General features: G+C 39.7%; 1 protein-coding gene across 5 annotated transcripts in view; it reads right to left on the bottom strand.

Moving 5' to 3' along the window:
• Positions 1–23,892, bottom strand: part of PPP3CA (protein phosphatase 3 catalytic subunit alpha) — a 180,444-nt gene that overhangs the window by 27,951 nt on the left and 128,601 nt on the right. For all 5 annotated transcript variants that reach the window (XM_033160409.1, XM_033160410.1, XM_033160413.1 and 2 more), the window contains exons 5-8: positions 22,501–22,646; positions 17,625–17,764; positions 10,393–10,470; positions 5,978–6,072 (exon numbers count right to left, since the gene is read on the bottom strand). In XM_033160409.1, the coding sequence (XP_033016300.1) occupies positions 5,978–6,072; positions 10,393–10,470; positions 17,625–17,764; positions 22,501–22,646 (459 nt within the window). The remainder of the gene's footprint in view (positions 1–5,977; positions 6,073–10,392; positions 10,471–17,624; positions 17,765–22,500; positions 22,647–23,892) is intronic.

Here is a 23,892-nt window from a genome sequence, read left to right as displayed (position 1 = left end):
TGTCCACTTAGCATAGCTGTCAACTTTTCCCTTTTCTTGCGAGGAATCCTATTTGGAATAAGGGAATTTCCCTTTAAAAAAAGGGAAAGTTGACAGCTACGCCACTTAGATATGTGGAACTGGCATTTTTACATGTGTCACATTTTATTTTTGCACTTGTAAGAAATTAGTATTTTAGGCTTAACAGCACCTCCCCTTTCAAACTCCCTGACAATTGATATTGGTCAAGAACCTTCACTGTTTTGTTTTCTGTGCCTGCTAAAAAGAACAACCCCAAATTGTTGCAGAAAACCTGGTAACTTTGACACACAATTTTAGTAAGTATGTGTTTTCAAGCTGATAGTTGCTTATAAGTTACGTAACTTGCATTTAATAATTGTTTTTTATCGGTATTTTAAATGAATATTTCAGACTGTCTTGCGAACTACTTAGTTCTTTTGTTCTAGCAGCTACTTCTTAGGGAGGGGTGAATCCACAAACTTCTGGTCCGTGTCCACTTTGTATATGTTCATTGAAATGTCTGCCCTAACTTTTCCCACATCAATCTGAATGTTTTGTTGTTGTTGTTTAAAAAAAAACCCTACACAAAAATGTGCAATATTTTGAATGTTGCACATTCAAAACTTTTGCATGCACTTCATCCAAAAATATAATAAAAGGAAGAGAAATGTGAAAATTGAATGATAACTACATTCTGTTCTGCATTTTAATGTGGGAAGCAAATTAGGTTGGTTCATTTAAAAATGCAGCCTGGATGAAATCCTTGAGAATCCGTTTTGCTTCCTTGCTGTGGGCCATTGCACAGCTACTTATTTATAAAGGAGGAATGTCATTTTGTAATTGTGTAGGCTACTTCACCAGAATCTCATTCACTGAAAATTGGGGGATTGTACAGTAGACATGCATGAACTCAGTTCACCAACCAATTTAACTTAATTAATTATTGAACAGCTTCCAGATTGAATTTATGCCTTGTACAAGCTAATATAATTTCAACAGAAAAGAGAATTCACGACTGAGGTGGTGGGCGATTCATTATACATTCTCAAACATTATTATTATTATTTTTTGTAAAAGTGGCCTCAGGAGAGACTTAACTGGGTTGCGCTAAGAGCTGCAGGAGGAGATGTACAACATTTCCCCTGTACTGTTTCTCCAGTGTAAATCATCCTCCAAAGCTGCTATTTACCCATGCAAGCAACATATGGGTACCTGTCAGGTGGAATTCTAACCTCTAACGAAGAAGGTAGGCCCTCACAGATGATAGGAGACACACAATTTGACATGATGTCAAATTGACATCATGTCAAATTGTGAGTTGTTGTGGGCCATCATCTTGTGTTAAGTACCCAGGTCAAGAAGCAAGATATGGCCAACCCACCCCCTATTAGTTATGGAACTGTTATTAATGTGCATGTGTCCCAAAATTACAGGAATGGCACTTAAGATTGGTAGAGTTTATGAATTTGGCAAGAATGATGGCAGCTATTAGAAATATTTCAAACCAAAAAGTGACAGGAGAATGGAAATACGTAGAATATATGAAAAAAGAAGGAGTTGAAACAAGATTGTTGATCTGTCTGGAATGATTCACTCACAGGAGTTAAGAAAATGTAGATATAAATAATAGTATTTGGATATAAGCTCGATTGGGGAAAATAAAATAAAATAAACAGCATTGACTGGAATATCTGTAAGGAACACGAAGTAGAACTTTAGGAAGTCTTTTAATTTATATCTGTAACTTTTATCTCTAATCTATTTATTATTTGTAATTCTTTTCTTTTTTGTAACTGGATGTGAGTTGTGTGTGTAACTTACCTTTTCTTTCGCTTTTTTCTTTTTTTCTTTTTTTCGTAATTTTTTAAGTTCAATGTAACACTGTATGTAACTTATCTCCTTTTTTGCCTTTTGTTCTTTTTGTAACTATTTGAGTTTGAATGCAATATTGTATGGATATTGGATTTTATTTTTAAGCATATTTCAATAAAAATGTTTTTAAATCTAATAATAATAATAATAATGTGCATGTGTGCGTTTATATTACAATGTGTGTGTATTTATATATAAAAATTTACTTTTCTAAATATTTCTATTGTTTTCTCTTAACCTAACACAAGTATAGTGGTACCTTGGTTCTCAAACGCCTTGGTTCCCAAATGCTGAAAACCTAGAACTAAGTGTTCCAGTTTTCGAACGTTTTTCGGAAGCCGAATGTCCGATGCGGCTGTCGGCTATTGTTTCCGGGGCACCTGCACCAATCAGAAGCCGCGCCTTGGTTTTCAAACATTTCGGAAGTCAAATGGACTTCCAGAATGGATTAAGTTTGGCACTTTTGTTTTTGCTATTTATTATGCGCTTTTGCTTTTGAGGCTTTTTCAGTTAATTTGTTTTTGTGACTGTGTGGAACCCAGTTCAGCTACTGATTGATTGTGTGACTGTGGAAATGACTATCATCAGTGCAGGTGAGAAAAAATAATTATTTTTATTTTTATCATCCAGAACACTGTCTTATTTAATTTATTGTACAGTACATTGATTATTGCTTTCATTTTTGATCAATGGTCTTGTTAGATAATAAAATTCATGTTAAATTGGTGTTTTAGGGGTTCTTTTTAAAAGTCTGGAACGGATTAATCTGTTTTGCATTACTTTCTATGGGAAAGCGTGCCTTGGTTTTTGGAACGCTTTGGTTTTGGAACAGAGTTCCAGAACGGATTAAGTTTGAGAACCAAGGTACCACTGTAAAGGGTTAAATATTGTGACCCCAAGATCAGAACAGCTAGGTAGTCCCCCTGCCCCACCCCTCAAATTCAACTCCTGCTAGATGTCACCATGTACCCCTTAGAGCCAAAACTATTTGAGATCAGGGAAATGATCTGATCATGTATCTCTCACCAGCTCTAAAGTTCTGTGCAGCTAAGGATTTTGTTGTAATCTTAGATTCCAACTGCATCTTCGCACTTACATCCCCCTACTCACAGCGTGAACCACCAATATCTCTGCTGTGCTTGTGAAGGAGATATAAAAAGAATGGAACATATGCTGTTTTTTGACCTTCCCTTTAACATTATGTTATTTTAGGACAGATACATAGGCTCTGATTTCTAGAAAAGATGAAAATGCTTTGCCGTTCTCTTATATGCAAAGTATAAGTGAGTCAGTAATTTCAATGTGACTTCTCTTATTTACTTCTGGTCACCTTTCTTTTCCAGCACATATAATACTAAAAATGAAGATGTTTCTCAGCATGAACCAGGGGCCTTGTTCACCTGTCACACTAAATCAAACCATGTCTTAGTGCCAAAGTGTAGACTCTGGGAGATTGGGGTGTGGATGCTTTGCGAGTCCTCTGTTATTCTGCTGCTGTGCTAAGCCATGTGTTTTGTCCAAAGCTGGGGTATGTAGTTTAGGTACAGACTAAACAAGAGGCACAAGCGATGTTCATTCAGCTTGAGGCTTGGTTGGGCATGATGTCGGATTTCGACAACATGCTAAGCCAAACCATGACAGCTCAGTGTAGTATAACAGCAAAACAACCGGGCAAAACACAGCTTGGCTGTTCATGTGAACACGTGATTTGGCTTAGTATGGAAGGGTAAGTAAAATGAATTACTGCTATCACTGATGCCAAAATGAAAAACACAGCTATTTTATGAAATATTTATAGGGGGCCCTAAAATCCTTCTACTGGTCAAGTTCCCTCATATGGCTGAAACATTAATACTTATAATTTATGAAACCTAATATGATACATTTTAAAATAGGAGTTCTGGAAAGAAGGTTCTAAACCCCGCCCTCCACCGAAAGAGCAGTTGGCTAAAACATAAATGTTTTTAGGATTTTTTTTTTAAAGTGATAAAATGAATAATTCATCCAGAGAATCTAAAAGCTACTTTAACTTACATCACATCAATAATTTATGCTGCTGATATTGCTCTCAAATATAAGTAACTTTAAAACAACTATTCAAACTGCTTTTCAAAAAAGCTTTCTTTATTTTAAAGGCTGGGAGCAGGGCAGGGGGAAAGTACCCTAGCCATTATTCAAAAGAGCAAAAGGAAAACATGCTTTATAACCGATCGATGTTAAAAGAAACTCCAAAAAAAATTAACCAAAACCAAAGCAGATTAAATGGGAGAGTTTGGTTCTGCGTGTTCTTTCAGTAGCTTTGCGCTGCCATATCTGTATTGTTTAAGGATTGCCAATTTTCAAATATTGTACAAAAGATAATTATGCTGCCCATTAAGCTTTCAGAGAAAAATATATCAGTGCTTCCTAGAATTACTTCTTACTATTATCAAATGCAATTGCATGACTTGATTGCTTTCTGTATTCTGTAGTGGGAGTGATGCTGATAATCATTCTAGCACTGTTCACCTGCTCTTGGAAACCCTAATCATCTGCAACTGAGATCTCCCGGCACTGACTGACTGACGGCCTGAATGTTGACTATGGATATGTCTATATGGCAGTTGTTGGCACACACAGTTTAGTGCTTCTAAATCGTGAGACTTATCCTTGTGGGACTGGAGAATCTCAGGTCACTGTCCTCTTGGGACCCTGTTAGGATTCTGTTAGCTGATGCAGTACTGCATTCCTCATGCAACTTAGGCTGCAATCCTGTGCATTGTTTCTTGCAGATAACTTTCATTAGACTCATTAACGCTTCCAAGTTAACGTGCAATGGGCTGGACTGAACATCTGACTTTGTGTGCATGCATTAAGCAATTCAGGTTGACTGTTCAGGGCATCTGTGGTTTGCACTTGCATTTTCAACACTTGAAGTATGAATTAGCGACTTGTATCTGCAAACCAGCAATCAGAGATTACATACCTGTGGATGCATACAAATCATACATTTAAAGCACCTCCCCCCACCCACTGCCAAAAAGAATCCTGGAAACTGTTGATTTACTTTTTATAAATATAATTCAAAGCATCCTTTACAAGCTATAGTTCCCAGGATTCAGGGGATTGGGGGGGGGAGTGCTTTAAATGTACCTTAAATGTATATGCAGCCCCTCGGCAGATCTTTTGTAACACCCACAAACAACGCTGAAAAACACAATGCTTTTCAGTGAAGGATAATGTAATGAATGATGCACGGGCATGTGTGAAACAAGCCAGAATTTCAATGGCTTTTTGAAATTCAATATTCTTCCAGGTTTAAAACAGGGAGCAGGGGACTTCTTACCTGGAGCCAAATGTGGCCACCCAGATCTGCTTGACCTGCAGGTTAAACTTCCTCCTCAACCTTTCACTGACCCTAGTTTGTGCCCTCCCTGAGTGTATCTGCCTGCATGGGCTGTATCCTTGTACTCTGATAATGACTCTCTGTTGGTATGACTGACTGGAGGTAGAGGTGTGTATAGAAACTGGACTATAGTACAAAGGTTAAATTTACATTCATTGTTCTGTTCACTTTTACCGCTGGTCCTTCTCACCACTGACAGGTGGCCCTTGGAAAGTTGCACAGAAGGCAATGCGGCCCCTAGGCTGAAAAAGGTTCCCTGCCCTTGCTTTAAAGTAATCTAAAGAGCACTGCAAGACACAGTGGGAAAATATTTGAACATTTGTGATTTTAAGTTGTTATAAACTGTTATTAATATTGAGCTTTAATTTTTAATGACCCACCCTGGGACCTTATGGTGAAGGGCAGGTAATTAATAATGACCATGACAATAACAGTAACAACAACAACAACAACAACAACAATAATAATAATATGGCTTTAGTTTTTGAAATCTGTCTTCATACATCATTAAAATTTACAATTTGCAGATAGGAAAAGACACCCCACCCCCGAGGCAGTTAATCCACAAATCCATTCACTTAATACAAAAACTGTGTAATAAGAATCGACCTTGAACTAAAGGGAAGTTTAAAAAAACCACACAACCAAGGTAGAACAATGGAAGAGGAAATCAGTAAGTTAAAGCAAAGCTAAGTTTGCAGGGGCAACAAGTGCTCTTACCTTTGTTATTGTATACATCTAGATAGTTTGGTGCTGAGAAAATTGTAATTAATGAAGGGAAACCTGTTGTCTGGCTTTTCCTGTACATACGATACCTATAACAAATGGCATAAGTAACCTTATTAGTACCATAAATTTCTCGCAGAGTTGTGTTGATTTATATCTTGTCACAGATACAGTCACATGAATGCACATTGCTTGTATTTCACAGAGACTTGTATGTGCATCATCACAATTATTTTAGTGAAGACTGAATGGAGTATGTACTGGACAGACTACAGACTTACAGGTAATTTAAAAGTTAATGGGAAAAGTTTGTGGACAGAGTTTTGTTGTGTTCATTTGTGTTTTGGATAGGCATAGGTCTTTTTCCAGCAATTAGAACGAAGGTCTGTGTAAGGTCCTTGGATGGTTGCTCATGAGTAACCAGACGAAACTCCAGCCGTTCCTTTAGTAGTTTTATTGTGCATACTATGTACAGTGCAGAGCTTAAAAGTTCATGTCTGTATCAACTGTCTGCAGAATCTGGGAGTGGCCCCTTCCAGTTCTGACCCCAACGTAAGAGTTTTAGTATACGAAATCTCCGCCTCCCCTCTTTTCGTTTCACCCCTCTGCGTACTTGGGGCAACGGAAATAGCGTGTCTCCCTCCTCGCCCGCTGAGTGAGAGGAGTGCAGGGTCTCTCCAACATTCCCAGAGCCTCGGCTCTCCAGCTCCTGAGCTGACTGGAGACCTCGCTGCTCCCTCCGCTGGACGAGCAGGTGCTACTGGTCAGGTAGCGCTGAGGCTCTCTGTAGCATCCCGAGAGCCCTTCCACCACCCTGCACTGAGCCGGGGACAGTTCCCTGACAGTCTGGCTGAGCATGTGCAGCTTTATGAGTGTGCTTGGGCACCATAAGCTGCTTTCGGGTCCTTCCCTCCAACTTTGAAAAGCAACCTGTGGCACACTATGGACTAGGGTAATGAAGCATGCTTTAAAATGGCCAGCTCTCCAAATAAATAGAAACAACGTGGTGTATCCAAAGACTACGATTGGAAGGCTGCTTGCACAAGAATTTTTCTCCATCCCATGATCCCTGCATGCCCTAAAGCCTCTCAGAAGGGCTGGACAACATTCCTTAATTATTTAATACATCCTAGGCCAGGACATGTGTTGCTGTCCTGGGAGGTAGGAATTACCCCAAACTGAGCAGAGGAATCTTGGCATCCAATGTGTTTCTGGACCTACCAAAAAAAAAAAAAAACCACACACACACCCCTCCCTGGTATTTTGTGCACAATATACTTAAGGTTCTGCTACAGATATAAAAGTGCTCACACCTTAAAAAATAGTGCGTGGGGATGTGGGCCACAAAATATTCTGATATACACTCCATTTTTCTCTCGGCACATTTACACTTGCTTGTGGTGACAGAAATGTTACCGTCTCAGCGGGCCTATATTTAGTCAGCCAGCAATGAAAATGAAAAACCCCAGAATACTGAAATCAAACCAACAAAAATGATGTTTTCTCCCTAGCAAGAGGCAAGGCAAGGATCAGACACAGCATTTTAGTTCCCTGACTTATATAAAATCTCTAAAACTCTTGGCAACAAAATGGGGGGGGGGGAAGAAAAAGAAAAAGAACAGTATGCTACCACTTCTACTCTAATTGCATATTGAGGTTCTGTAGCAATATTTGGCTTTCTGTACACCAACAGCAAAAACAGAACTTGAGGAATTTGGGGCACATCAATAAGGATACTGAGAGTATTTTATGGGCATATGTACTACAGCCATCTGCAATAGTCCAGGTGGGTCTCACAGGTTGTCTCTTTGTTTATAACAGCAGCCTGATGCACCCTGTGGCAAACCAATTTCGGAATACAGGGAAGTTTCAAAGGCAGCTGGCAATCTTAGGAGCTGCTTAAAGCGGGGAGGGAATTCCTAGGGTCACTAAGATCTCTGGTACTGTATAAATTATTTCCTTGTTATTTTGTCATGTAGCAGCAATAATATTATGTTCAGAGTGTCCTTTTGCGCAGTTCAAATTTGTTAGCTCTTCAACCAAGGAAATTCTTCAACCAAGGAAATTACCCGGCATCAATGGTTGCTCTGACCATCCTGGAAAGAGCAGTAGTCAACTTGTGTGAGCTGTACCACCATCTTCATTGCAACTTATTAATAGCCTTCAAAAGAGCTTCAGTCATATGGATCCCAACCCACCAGGCTACACTCAAGGCATCGGCATCAACATACAAGGCCCTATACAGCTCGGGAGCAGGTTACTTGAGAGACCACCATATCATTTATATACCCAGCAGGTCACCATGGTCTGCAGGAGAACTTCTCCAGCAAGTTCCAAGGATATTAAGAGTCCATTCCACAGTAAATTGGAGCAAGACTTTTTATTGTGACTGCCCCTGTTCTGTGGGACAACATTCCACAACGATATAACAGGTCCCCACTCTCTGTGATTTCTGGATGAAATTTTAGTTCTAACAAGCTTTCCCAGATGGATGAATACCGGTAGGTGACATTGGATCAGTCAAGCACTCTCAGTCTGACCCACACCACAGGGCTGTTGTGAGGATAAAATGGGGTCAGACATCACATGTATGCTGGTTTGAGCTCCTGGGAGGACAGGTTGCATATGAATGTAAGAAGAAAGGAAGGAAGGAAATAAAGAATAGTGTTCTGGAAATTTTGGGGGTTTCTTGATGGGAAATAATGGCTGACCAACTTCCTTTAAAGTTGCAGTTTGAATGGAATGCTGGGTGAATTTCAGGATGTATAGGAAACAATCAATTGACGCATATTCAATATGTGTGTGATCATGCACCCGCACATTGCCCTGAACCCGGAAATTACCCCAAAATGTCACAAAAGCACCACAGTTATCAGATGTGGAAGGTCTCCTGCATATCTAGGTATATTTAGTACAAAAAACAAGAGAAAGCTTTTTCTCCTAGAACCATCTGCCCTGGAAGTAGGGATGAACTGATCTGCCAGTTTGGGTTTCTCCTAGTTTCCCATTTCACCAATCCGAAGTCGAGTTCTCCACATTTGTGCACCAGTTTGTATTTTGTCAAAATAAATCTTTACAAAAATATGTCATCATTTTAGTGTAGATCCCTCAGGTTTCCATATTCAATTTTGCCAAATACACACTTTTTTTGGTATGCCATTTCCCCTAATAAAATGCATGTTGTATGCTATTTTCACTAATATATGCATCTTCATGCACACTTAACCCTGATATGCACATTTTCATATATACTGTTTGTTTGCTTGGAGAACTGCATTGCATTAAGATGTGGACCAAATGAAATCTCTTCTCCATTCTTACAGGAGATCTAGTTAACACCCTGTTTATGGTTTTGTTTGTTTTGTTTTTCATGCTGCAGGCTCATTCTCTTCAGTAGATATTTTCAAAATGATCTCGCTAATACTTTTTTCAAAAAAATAAAATGCTGCTATATATTTCACCATTTTTGGTATTTCATATTTCTGGAACATTTTTTGGCTGATGGGTGCTTTTAAAATTATATATATATATTGTTGTTAGCCGCTTTGAGCACCCTTGGAAAAGACAACAGTATAAATTTATGAAAAGAGAGTATAATATATGGCACACATCACTGCATAGCTAGATGAAATGAGGATACCATGCTACTTAAATGAGGAAGATCTTGTAATACATTCATAAATTATGGCTCTTCTATCTGAGTGTCAATAATTTATATTCCTTCCATCTGTGCTTGTGTAAAAAGTATTGGTACTTTAGCCATTACGATGAGCAAAGTGGAAGCACTTCCTTTCAGTGACCTAGAAAATATATTCCCGTTTCAAACTGTGCCTCTCCAAAGAGCCCTGCAGGTACGGAAAGTTAACAAGCTGTAAAGAGCTGATATATATGCTCCTGCTGTTTATCAGCTGAGCAAGGGAAAGCCCTTTGTTCTAATTATATCATCATAGTATACTTTAATTTGAGCAGAGGGCCACCCAAACTGCTTTGAGTGCCAGAACTGTGTGCACCCTGGGATATTTTAAAAATTAAAAGTGTATCTAAACCCTTGTAGGGGGCACTTCCTGCACCAGCAGGATACCATAGAATTTGGGAACAAGAATTCTAGGTAAGATATAGGGATTTGGACGTTACACCATTTTAAAGAGGCTAAACATCTCCCACTCGTTTCTCCATCTGCTAGAGAGCCAGGGTTTCAGGATGCTGTCAAGATTCCCTAGAAACACATTGAAAGGAAAAGCAACGTACCCTGAAAAGTCAATATCCAACTGTTTTTAAACACCAGTCCTTTCCCTTTTACATTCTGAAAGATACCGAACAAGCACTTCACCCTAGCAGTGTAAGAAATGTAAGAAAGATGGCAACATGCCGGAAAATAATTTATTCAAAAAACAAGGAAAGCCACTCACCCGGCATCCTGGGCTTCATGGGCTCGGAGTATAGATAATAAGTTATTGTGCTGTAGGAAGTCACAAACAGCAGGGTAACTGTTGGGGCAGGAAAAGGAGCATGTTTTAATAAAACAAAAACAAAAACAGAGAACGTGCCTTAGCCTCAGACACTCACAAATACATAAATATATGCATAAACTTAAATGTTACTGAGTTCAATGGAAAGCAGCACTGAAAAGAAAAGCATATCACTGTATATTCTCCCCTACTAGTCAAAAATAAGTTGCAAGTTAACTCCAGAAGTCACTGGCCAATTTTAGACACAATGGAAGGCCAGGGTTTCCTGTTGTATGAATGAGTCACATTCTTGCATACTCAATCTCTACTGTTTGTTTGTTTTGCATCTCAAAAAGAGATTGGCTTTAAATTCCCCATACTTCTCTGGTGTGCCCCAACTCAGGGAACTGTGGTTTGTGAAAACCATGGCTCAAACAAGGCTAAGGCTGCTTAAACTGTGGTTTAAACAAACAAGTTCTCCAAGTTGAAAGGTCTTGGGACACTGTGCTTAGAACTGGAAGTACCTGTAGATTGCTTTGGATCTTCCTTCCCTGCCCCTAATGAACTTCCTTGGGGAATATGGTTGGTCACTGAATCCATGGAATCCATGTTTGCTATCGTCAAACATGGATTCAGAAGCCCCATCCTCCCTTCAGCAAATTCAGAAACTAGATTCCAAGTAGCTGCATTTCAATTCAATTTAAATGATTTGAGGTTTGCTGTAGCTGTTTCCCAACTTTATTCACTCTACAAAGATACTGGTGCCTTTAGAGAGAAAGTTAGGAAAAGGGGGATCAGTCTTCTATTTCTATCTCAATGTGAATGCACTTAGCAGCTTCTTAATTCTCCATGGGTACCTCATGCTAACCCACAAAAAGCTACACATTTAGTACCAAGTATAGGATTTATGAAACTTTATAAACTGCAGTTCTCTGGAGAGAGAGGGGTGGTGGGAGAGAGGGAGAGAAGATGAGTAATAAAAGTGATATTCTTCATTTCACTGAAATATACACAAATTTCAACAGGGTGAGGATTAGCCGAGTTTGAATTCTGGTTTTGTGTAGATGGCCTGCACTACAATTTAATGGATTTAGTGGAGCTGTGGGCATGTCCATACAAATACAGCAAAGCTCTCTTGTCTAGGTCTGGAGTACTTCTGTGATATGAAGCTTCTTTCTGATTTCAGAGACTGAATCCTTCACCACCACTAATGTACTAAATGTGGTACTTTCTAACATGTTCAATAATGTATTCTGGTGTGTATGTTCTACACATAGTTAAGCACAAAAGGAAGCCTTGGTTGTGGCATGTGCCCTTTTCCAGCACACGTAAAATGGCACAGACAATCCTGACTTCCAGGGTCTGGGTTTTTACTTAACAAACAGACTGGTGAGTGGCCAACCCAGTTCAGCTGTATTATTGCACTTTTCCATGAATGGATCAAACCAAGTTTTCATCTGTTCCAGTAGACAGTTCTCAACACTGGCTCACCAAATGCTTTGAGGAAATCCACTCCAGCACATGAAAACAGCAGCCTCCCCCTGTTCAGCAAATGATGTAATTCTGAGCAAAATGGAATCCCCATGCTGAATCATGGCTAATAGTCACTATCAGTTCTTGTCCTCCATAAATCTGTCTAATGCCATTTTAAAACCAGCTACATCTAGAGCCACCACCATACTTTGTGACAGCAAATTCCATAAATGAATCATGTATAGTGTTAAGAAGTGCTTTTGGGGGGGGGGGCGGTCTGTCCTGAATCTACTGCCAGTCAATTTGTCTATCCTGAATCTACTGCCAATCAATTTTACTGGATGGCACTGAGTATTATGAGAGAGAGGCAGTAAATTCTTCTCCACAGACCTCTGTCACAAACCTCTATTACCATAAACCTCTTTTCACAGGGGCGGCAAAAAATGATGGCCTCCAGATGTTGTTGAACTCCCATCAATCCCAGCTGGCACAGCCAATGGTCAGGGATAATGGGAGTTGTAATCCAACAACATATGGAGAGCACTGTGTTGGCTGTTCCCGTTCCATCATCTCCTCTCTATGCCATTTCTTTTTCCTAAGCTAAATAGCCACAAACACCTTCACTTTCTTTGAAAACTGAGTTTAGTAGCTCCTGCTTCTGTTCAGCATCCCAAACCTCAAAGGGGCAGGAGAGAATGAGCAAGATAAGACTACTGTTACTCTTTCCTCATATAGAAGAGGTACACGGATCTGGAAAAAAGCCCAGCCATCTATTGCCCTGTTTGCAACAGTCTCTTACTTCACTTAACCACACTGGGTTAAATGCTTTCTATGAATCTATCCCACGAAACTAACATTATATTGAGGTTGCTATGGCAACTGGCTTTTAGTTATATAACCAAGAGAGCTGCTGGTAATATAAAATAAAGAGGAAGATTTCAGATACAGTTCTACTGGTAATTAAAAAACAAAGTATATTTGCAATTTCAAACATACACTTTCCTCTCATTGTGGTACAACTGATATGGGACTTCTGTAGTGGAACTAACTTTTTTTTTTAAAGAAAAGTTATCAAAAGAACTGTCGTGTGTATTAATAAAACTACTGTATGTCAATATTATAAAGTGTATAACACAAATGGAAAGCCTCCTTTCCTGTGAATACTCTTTTATAAACAAACAAACAGCCTTAATATAATCAAATTCATTTGGTCTGATATGCAAATTAGTTGACAAGGACTCCACTCGTGGCTACGGGTCTGTGCCCAGTTACAGCTCAAGCCTATGCATGCTTAAAGGTAAAGGTAAAGGGACCCCTGACCATTAGGTCCAGTCATGCCTGACTCTGGGGTCGCATCACTCATCTCACGTTACTGGCTGAGGGAGCCGGCGTACAGCTTCCGGGTCATGTAGCCAGCATGACTAAGCCGCTTCTGGTGAACCAGAGTAGGGCACGGAAACGCCATTTACCTTCCTGCTGGAGCGGTACCTATTTATCTACTTGCACTTTGACGTGCTTTCGAACTGCTAGGTGGGCAGGAGCTGGGACCGAGCAACAGGAGCTCACCCCGTCACGGGGATTCGAACCGCCGACCTTCTGATCAGCAAGCCCTAGGCTCGCCATGCTTACTCTGAAGTAAGTCCCATTTGAGTTCAGTTAGGCTTACTTCCAGGTCAGCATGCAGAAGACCCCAAGGCTGCTGATCCTGGCAGGCAGGCAAGGCAAACAGAAAACAGTGAAGAATGAAGCAGTTTGAGGTTCTCAAGTGATGGCTTCATTTGAGTGTTGTTAGTTGTTGCCCATGTCTCAGAAGCTTGGCTGGCCTCAGCTAGAAGTCAGGCATCGAGTGTTGCCAGCCCCATGCTGCAGAATGCTCTTTCAGCAGAAATTTGGCGTGCACCCTTGCTGCTAACTTTCAGGTGTCTCCTAAAGAACTTTTTCTGCTGTTAGGTCTCATCAGTTGCTTCATTTCTATTTTTAGATGAGTCAACCATTCTTGCAATTATTCTGTATTGTTTTATGTTATTATATATTTTATTGCATTTGCACAGATTATCGTGCACCACCTTGATACTGTACATGTGTGGGCAGTATGTGAATACTTGTATAAATAAAACAAAGAAAAGTTTTGCCTTGACTTAAAGAAGAGCTGTTCAGACTGAGCAATCAGACGACACTCAGGGGGTTTAGTAGGGCCTGGTCAAACTTAATTGGACCACTTAATTGGACCATCTGAGCCATGCTGAGCTTCTACCACCATATGCAATATGCCCAAACAGAATAGAAATGCCCAAGTACAAAATGTTAGCAGCTCCCTCGTGTGGTAAGCTGGTATATTACATATCCCTCTCACATGCAGTTGCGCATAATTTGAAAAAAATGTGTGAGCTCACATTTTAAGTTCCTGCACTACATTTTAAAAACAAATAAACTTCCTTCTGGATGGTGCTCAAGAGAAACTAGTTGTGAGACTTTATAGCAGATGACTGTGTATAGCAGTGATTGGTTAGAAACTGTGAAATCAAGAATCTAAAGCAGCTTTTTTTTTAAAAAAATGAGTTTGACATCTAATATAGGCATTCTGTTTATTTATTATTATTTTTTTGGGAAAAGGTTGGTAGCCTGCTTGAAGCTTCTACTGCCAATTCACTGTAGAGAATAGAGAACTAGGTGGGCCAATCGTATAAGGCAGCTCCCTACGATTTGCATGCATGCTTGGACAAACTTCCTCTCCATTCTCCTCCTAAAATTAAAGGCTTGATGTTCCCTCTTTAACATATTGCTGAATTTGTGCAACTACAGCTTTACATACATATGTACCTCATTACATTTGATGCATTATGTTGGAAAAGGGAGTCCAAAACCTTTTAAATACATAATTCACAAAGGAATAAAATGCATATATTTCACTGACTAAATTTAGTCGTTTTTGCTTTTGTTCTTTTATGATCAAACTAAATCATTTGTAGTCCAAATGATTTAAGCCACAAGGTGGTGGTATAACAAGTGAGGCTACAAACTTGGTGTAACAAGTAAATATCATGCCAAGGTCCTGTGAAAATATTTTGCTACTTATATATCAGTTAACACTACTAATTTTTTTTTACAAAACTCACAAAGCAGAGAAAGATGTACTTTTGGAACCAGCTTGCAGTTAGATATGAAAGATCACATTGAACTTTAACAAAAATGAACAGAGCAAGAGGTTTTTTGTTTTGTTTTTTAAAAAGGAAATTGGATGCATATCACTAAATGCAATTTGTCAGTAAACCAAATATTTCATGAAAACTGAGAGTAGGCTATCTGTGTATTTACTCAAGTAGAGGTAGGGAAGGGTGAATTTTTCCAATTCTAATTCTTCTCAGTTTCTCACCTTTTCCAGTCTTAAATTCAGTTATTTCCACATCCGTTTGACCTTTTGGCACTAGGAAAATTTGTACACATCTTCCGCATTAATTTCTCCCAATATATAGATGTTTGTAAGTAATTTTCACCAATATACACATTTTTGTGCACTTTCCTCTAATATATACTTTTTGTACACTTTTTTTTTTAAAAAAAGAACTGCATTGCAAAATTCAGAGAAGTGCAAATTTCTATGGACAGTTGAGTTTTGATTCACATATTGGTTCAGGCATTGCAAATTAGATAAATCTGCATCAAAATGTAAACCAGTTGGATGTTTCTTGCATTCCTAAGTAGAAGTTACAGTATTGCTCTTGCTTTAGGCTAGGGGTGGGGAACCCTTTTCAACAGAAGGCACAGAGTCATTCCACTTCTCATGGTTAAATAGACAGAGTCAGAAGCAAAAGGGGTGGGGCAAAATAAAGTTCTGGCCTTTGATACAAGTTTCTGCTTTGTGGCCTTCACCTTCCTTTCCAGGCACCCTATGCGTTGGCCTGAAGTTTACATCAAATTTCTTGGATTTTACTTCTGGGAGGGTAAATGAATTACCCAGTTCCAGTACAACCTGGTGGAACCTCACTGATAAGATTTATTTTGAGCTTTATGCCACAGAAAATCTATTAGCACTTTAAGGTTTCAGAAGACTGCTGGTTTGGGGTTTTACCTCTGATCAAGGAAAGCAAATAAAGTATATATGTATGTAAACAAGAATATAGATTAAGCTTCTGTTTAGAGGTTTTGCTAAATACAAGAAGGACTGAGTCCTTTCTGTTAGGCTCATGGTGCTAGATGAATTGTTTTAAACTCAGAAGTGCATAATCTGTTTAGAGGTAAGGGTTGCATGTACCATGAACTGAAGATTGTGATCATGTGCAGCACTTCTTCACAATCACATCAGAGGTTGCTCAATGAGAAGATCAAAAAGGTGGACAGTTCCCTAAAAGGCAGCTTTCCCCACCATTTGAAATTCCCCTCTGCAATGTACAGCCACCAGTCTTGACTGTGTTCTACGATACCTTTTCAGTTCATGTGGGCAATTGTGAGGTCCGATAGGCCTCACTAGCATCCCCTTCACAAGCAGACTGTTCATGCCAGAGTAACTCCCAGAATTTTCTGGAGGTAATGTGAAGGATTTCTGCAGCTTACATGTAGTTGCTTCTCAGCAGACAAATCAATGTAGAAAGGGTCCCTGAAGAAACAATGCTTGAAAGCCTTTATTCTAGAGGAAATAATGAAGTGTTTTACGCACGTCATAGCATATTATTCCTTTGTTTCAGATGACTGAAGAAGTGGAATAACCACATTATGCACTGCAGTACATTGCATTATGGTATTAGTGTGCCAGTAAAAATGTAATTTGGGTGGAGATTAATGAATATATATTTCAAGATACTGAGTGCTAGCAAACAGAGGTTGTCCTAGGTTAACTTTGTGTTCTTGTGAGTACAGAAAGATTGGCTGTAGAATTTTGCACACACAACTGATCACAATCTTAACATTTAAAATTAACATTTTAACTAGCAGTAGGTTCATTTTGTATGTGATAAGGCAGGGATAACCTCCAGCTATTCTTGGGACTACAACTCCATCAGCCCTAGACAGCATAGCCAACACTCAGCATAGGAAGCTTTTCAACAGACTTACAAATAATATATTGCCCCTCTAGGAACTCACTAGAAGTTTACTTATGATTCTTGTTATATTCTGACCTGCTCAGTGTAATGTGCTGAGGAGATTTATGCTGAGGAAAACTGCAGGTTCCAAAGTGTTTTCTAAAAGATACAACCTCCTCCTTGCCCCCCAACAGCTCACCATCTTCAGGAATATCACTTCTTGATTTATAGGGAACTGGCAGAGCCCATGTTGGGTCCTGCCACTATCACATTGAGTGATAATCATTCTTGTTGACTGAATTGTCATGTGCAAGTCCATATGTATTTTAGTTGAAACAGAACCTCAATAGGTACACACGTTGCTTAAACACAATGGAAGAAATGTTGGTTTTTAGACAGAGATTCGATTCTTTTAAAAGGCAGAACTCAAGATCTATGCAACTCAAGGCACAATTACGATAGTTTATGAAGCAGCCACAACCATCTGCAGAGGGCCATATGAAACAAGAAAGCATCCTCACCTGTAGAAGTATGAACACCCCCTGACTGTGTTGTGAGTGAAATGTTGGTTTTTAGACAGAGATTCGATTCTTTTAAAAGGCAGAACTCAAGATCTATGCAACTCAAGGCACAATTACGATAGTTTATGAAGCAGCCACAACCATCTGCAGAGGGCCATATGAAACAAGAAAGCATCCTCACCTGTAGAAGTATGAACACCCCCTGACTGTGTTGTGAGTGAAATGTTCCTGAGTCTTCTCATTTCCAAAGTCCTCTAGAGGATCTGACCACAGGATGTCACACATAGGTCCATACGCAGGTGGTTCCTTGAATCGATCTAACTAAGAAAAAGAGAAGACGAAGAAAAAGGCTAAGGGTGCTAGAGGGAAAGATCTGGCACTGACATTTAGGAACAACAGTGTAACAGCACAAGCATTCCCGTGCTTTGGTCCTGAGACTTCCACTCCTCCCACAGTTCAACTCAGAGCCATAACAGAGTGTGGTTCCCCTGGTAGAACCATAATGCCCCAAGATTGCCTGCTGGTCCCAAACTGATGTGCAACCACAGAATATAGTTATGACAGTTTATAAAATGGGATTAAACCTCATCACTACAGCAAAATGAATACTGGTTTTGGCCCTGTATACTTGAAGGAATGTCTCCACATCCATCATTCAGCCCGGACACTGAGGTCCAGCTGCAAGGGCCTTCTGGTGGTTCCGTCATTGTGAGAATTGAGATTACAGGGAACCAATTCCCATCATCCCTGACCACTGGAGCTGCTAGCTAGGGATGATGGGAGTTGTACTACAGAAACAGCTGGAGACTCAAGTTTGGTAAATTCCGACTTAGACTTTCCCAATATAAGTGGAGAGAGCCACTGCAGAGGAGGAGGTCCATGAAAAAGAACCTCAAGTGATGATTGCAGGGTCCGGGCCAATTCATATGGGGAGAAGCAGTCCTTGAGGTATTGTGGTCCTGAGCCATTTAAGGCTTTATAGGTCAAAAGTAACACTTTGAATTGGGCCCAGAAACTAATTGGCAGCCAGTGTTGTTTGGCCAGGACTGGCATTATATGCTCAAACAGTCTTGCCCCAGTGAGCAATCTGTCTGCTGAATTCTGCACCAGTTGAAGTTTCCGAACCATGTTCAGAGGCAGCCCTACATATAACATACCGCAGTAATCCAACCTAGAGATTATGAGAGCATAGACAACAGAAATTAGGTTACCAGTATCTCTGTCCAGATAATTAATTAATTAATTAATTAATTGAGTGATCCAGTGTACTCAGCCATCAACAGCTGAATGCAATCCCTCAATATATAACAACAACTTATTTGTATCCCGCCCATCTTACTGGGTTGCCCCAGCCACTCTGGGCAGCTTCCAGCATATATAAAAACACAGTAAATTCAATTATCTCATTGATTAGAGGGGAGGAACAGCAAAGGAAATCAATTCCATCAACTGAAAAACTCCCTAGATGCATTTTAATAATAGAGCTATTTAATACTTTTAAAATCGGAGTTGTACACATTATTTAAATGCTGACATCAATGGTGTAAATAAACCATTGTCTGCCTGCCTGACTTAAGTAACACAAATCTGTTGCTGAACAGGAAATCTCCACTAACCTGCCCTTAGCTGGATGTTTACTGCAGGATCTCCACTGTGCACAGAAAAGCACTGCAACCCTCACCCTTTGGAATTCATCTTGAGAGAGGATGAATTCATTCACTACAGAGGAAGAAGGGTTATGCCCCTCAACTTTACTTCTCTCCCCGCCACACACACATCTTGCTTCGGGGTCATAACTGGACTGACAGATGACAGTCTCCTTGAGATTTAGAGATGGAATAGGGTGCATGTTCATGCACATAACTATTCATGCGCTATGGTTTGGTACTGCATCCAAACAAGGTCAATGGAATTCATGTGGAAAGAGTTCTTGTGAGCAGCATACAGTCTGTAATTATACCAATTATTTGGAATTTTTCTTGAGTTTTGTCGCTTTATGCATGCTTTTGTGAGCATGCATAAACAGGACTGTCCTAAGACATTTTGTTGCCCGAGGCAAAGGACAATACCATCCCACTCCATTCCAAATCAGAACTGAACTGGTCTGATTGCTGAATCTTATTTAAACATGGGTGATGTGATAGCGTCCCCTGCTGCTCTTTAGGCAGCAGGCTAGTTTAGGGGTTCCAAGACAAGCTGTGCTGCATACACAGTCCTGCCCTCCAAAAGACAAGTGTAACCAGGGGCTTAAGAGGAACAAGAAAGTAAACACACCTCTCATTATAAGCAGATATGTTTCTGTTGCTGCATGAGGAACCTGAAATCTTGATGAGATACACAGATGTGGGGCTATGCAGATTGGAGCTCAGTTCCTAAAGATTCCTCTCTTCGTCCAGCTTGGCTGTGAGGAGGAGACTATAAGCGATCGCTTCCATTTTAAATCAATTGCACTTTGCCAGTTCTGCAGTGGGTAATCTGCATCACACAGACCTCTGGACTGTTCCCATGAATGAGATGTCATCCAACACATGCACACCAACATAAAGATTTACTTAAAAGGAACATATACTCAGCATTCCAATACAGAAGGACCTCCTAGGACCTTATCTGGGCATTCAAAATGCAGGGTAATAACTATGTGAGGTAGAAGAGTGGGGCCACACTTACTTGTCTCGCTCTCACTGCCACACCCCACATAATGCCCTCCACAATACTGTCCACATGTTTTGGAGCAAGTCTGCAACGAAGCAGTCTGCTAATTTGTGTAGGTTGCCCCCTCTCAAGATTTCAGCTCACGGTCATTGCATTTTCACAGCTAACTCACATTTGGTATGCTGTCCCGTTGCAGACAGGTTCCCAAATGTACATTGGGAGGAGGTCAATGTAGGGCATGAGGGCAGGCACACAATGCGTGCAGAGTGATAATTGTGTGAGGCTCTACCTTCTTGCCTCGCACAATTATCACTGCATGGTGTGTCTTGAATAGCTTAATAAGGCTAAACAAAATCGAAAATTCTTTCTAGTAGCACCTTAGAGACCAACTGAGTTTGTTCCTGGTATGAGCTTTCGTGTGCATGCACACTTCTTCAGATACTGAAGAATCTGAAGAAGTGTGCATGCACACGAAAGCTCATACCAGGAACAAACTCAGTTGGTCTCTAAGGTGCTACTAGAAAGAATTTTCGATTTTGTTTTGACTATGGCAGACCAACACGGCTACCCACCTGTAACTGTTAATAAGGCTACTGAGATCTCACTGAAGTAGAAGGAGGAGGCATCTGTGGAATATCTCTTGCAACAGCTCTTGCTTCAGCTTGCAAATCAGTTTTTATTCATGGCTTTGACCATCAGCTCCAAGCTCCACCAAAATTGCAGTGAATTATTGCTTTTGAAAACTAACATAGTTTCCAAAAAGTCATCTCTAGATTATGGGTAATGAATGCCACAGTGATGTGGTGTGGAAAATGTTATGCAATGCATTCCCCCCCCCCCATTTCTAAAAACCCACCCCTTCCTGGGGGGAAATAATTCATAACATAATGAATGGCTACAATGCTAATCAAATCAAACATTTTCTTCAGGTGACCCTTACTAGGAAGCATGCACACATATTTAATATTAGTATCAATGCAATAGACTTCTTTTGAGTATGATAAAATTACTATGTTCACAGTTTTCCATGCCTACATTTTTCTTCATATGTAAACTCTGCCCTTGAATCGCTGTATCTCGAAACCATTCACAAGTATTTGAAAGAAAATAATTTCTAAGCAAAGCTTTTGTGTTTGATTGAAAAGAAACGTAAACCACATTGACACAGCAATCATCACTAGAGGCTGGGGAAGTGCAGAGCAACAGATCCTCTGCTACAATCAAAGCCCTGCCAGACAGAAGGTTGGAAGCTCGCTCGTTTGCTATACCAGCTCCAGGCTGGTGCAGCTGAGGGTACCTTGGGGAATGTGCAGAGCTTAGGATCCAGTGGATCCCAAGCCTAAGGTACCCTGCTTCAAACACACAATTTTCAAGGATACCTCTGTCATGAGGACTACTGGTGGTAGCTAACTGTCTGGGCAGAGCTGGGCCATCTGCCATCTGGTTTTCCTCTTCATGGGTGGATAGAACGGTATGTACCATCCTAAGCACTCTCACAGGGTGTTACCTAAAGTGTGCTTTATCATGAGTTTTCCCCTATTTCAGTTCAAATAATCTGACGATGGGAAAAACTTTCCAGAATATAAAATTAATATAAACTTGTTTTTAAAAAAGTTTACTAAACTGAAGTCAAATAAATATTCTAAATCAGATCCCACACTATTGAAGGTATTGGAAATTGCCGCACACCCCTGGGTCAACGCCACCATCCCGGCAATCGCTGAATACGCAACAACATATCGTTTGAACATGACAAGTTATCAAAAGGGGTGGTAACTATTTGCACTCTGATCAAGATAAGGATCAGTGTAGGGAAACAACATTCTGCAAATGGTATCACTGGGAACCACAGATGGAAAATTTGATTTGCATGTACACACAGCATATATGTTCTGGATGAAATAGCCAAGCATAGATACCTGCATACCCATAGCTGTATTGGAGTAAAGGACTAATGTATAGAAGAGAATTCAACAGCAAATCCCCTACACACAACAAAACCAGTTTTTTTGGAAAGCAAAATAAGAATGATCGATTAACTCCATTTCTGTAGTTGCCACATTAAATAAGCGAGCTAAGTGAAGTTATTTTCTTCTTCTTACTTTTTAGGACAACTACCAAGGAGGACAATCCTAGAAGAGTTTCAGTGCAACGACAAATTACAAACATTTTGGGTTGTCTTCAACTAAATCCTATTCAGAGTAGACCCACTGATATTTATGGACCTAACTTAGCCATGTCCGTTAATTTCAATAAATCCACTCCTGAGGATGATTAACATTGGATGCAACCCTTCACTCATTATTTTCCCATAAGATAACAGTGGGGGGGGGAGTAAGAGATGGTATTTGGAGCAAAGCAAAGTTTGCTTAGTGGCATTTTGGAGTTGTGCTATCCAAACTTACTTTTCTGATGTCATCTAAAGTGTTGATCTCTGGAGACAGGCCACCATGAACACATAGGAACTGTTGGTTCATCAGAGCAGCCAAGGGAAGGCAGTCAAAGGCATCCATGCAGGCATCATACACACGTTCTGAATACTTTATTTTACCTTTTGGATAATAAGATAGTATCAGAAAAAAGTAAGAGGGAGAATACTGTATTAAAGAATTCAGACCTAAATTCTGTGGGCCTGTGAGAACCAGCTTTTAGTCTCAAAGACTAAATTATTAATATTGACATATTAATCTCTTCCCATATATTTTCTGCACACCTTTGCAAGTAAATAATTTATGGTCTTCCGTTGAAGAGATAATGCAGTTTCTATGAAAACTGCCACTTCTCCTTTCCAACCATCAACAGTGCATCATTGGGCAAGGGTGTCTGAGCATACATTCAAATCCTCTGCTTTGATTGTGACTTGGTTGATATTCAGTGCTACTGATTCATGCCTTTTAGGTAAAGATGTTCGGTCAGAACCTGTTGGGCTGCTAAGATAGTCATTAGCTAACGTTTCCCAGTTGACCATGCCTGCAGAATTTAGGCTGGTGTGCAAGGGTGGATGAACCTGCCACCTTTCTTTAGGCAACAGACAAAGGTTGATGTGCTCATTTGAGTTTTTGGCAGTTAACTTTGATGTCTTAATTTAATTTATTATAGTTCACAAGGATTGTATGTCCAGTTTCGCCTAAAAGGCTTCTGAATTAGTTGTTTCCTGCTTTCATCTATCATTTTAGAGTAATTGGGCTTTTCATTCTGTTTGCCGTTTTGTTTTATGATATTTTATAATTTTAAAAGATTTTATTAAGCTTCCTTGAACACCATTAGGCAATGTATGTGGACATACAAATCCTTTAAATGAATAAATATTAAGCAAATTTTAAATGATGAAATAATGAATGCTAAATGTCACGGAGACTAATGAACATTTAAAGTGACATTATATAAAAAACCCACCCTATCAACAGTTCTCTAGTCATCCTAGAAGGTTTCTCCAAAGAGCTATAATTTCATTTTAGATTCTATTATATATTCTCCCGCCCTTTGAAAGGGTAGGTCAGTATAGAAACCGCCACCACACATCTTCTTAATGATTTGCAGGAACATCATTATGAAATAAATGAGATTGTTCAATTAATTTGAAATGTTAATTTATAAATATGCATATTAAAAACTCAGTAAATTATAAATTGTTCAAGTCAATTAACAACCTTTTTATGCTCCACTCTGTAAAGGAAATGTCATTGTGCATTGTTCTGTAGGTCATGTTTTCCCAAATGTGGCACTGTGGATTTTAATGCAGCTCTGAAGGCAAAAAGGTGCATGTGGTGGTGGAGCAGACAACATAAAAAAAAGAG

The sequence above is a fragment of the Lacerta agilis genome, chromosome 9 (assembly GCF_009819535.1).
Source record: "Lacerta agilis isolate rLacAgi1 chromosome 9, rLacAgi1.pri, whole genome shotgun sequence".
Taxonomy (NCBI): Eukaryota; Metazoa; Chordata; class Lepidosauria; order Squamata; family Lacertidae; genus Lacerta; species Lacerta agilis.
This window is presented reverse-complemented; position numbering and strand designations above follow the sequence as displayed.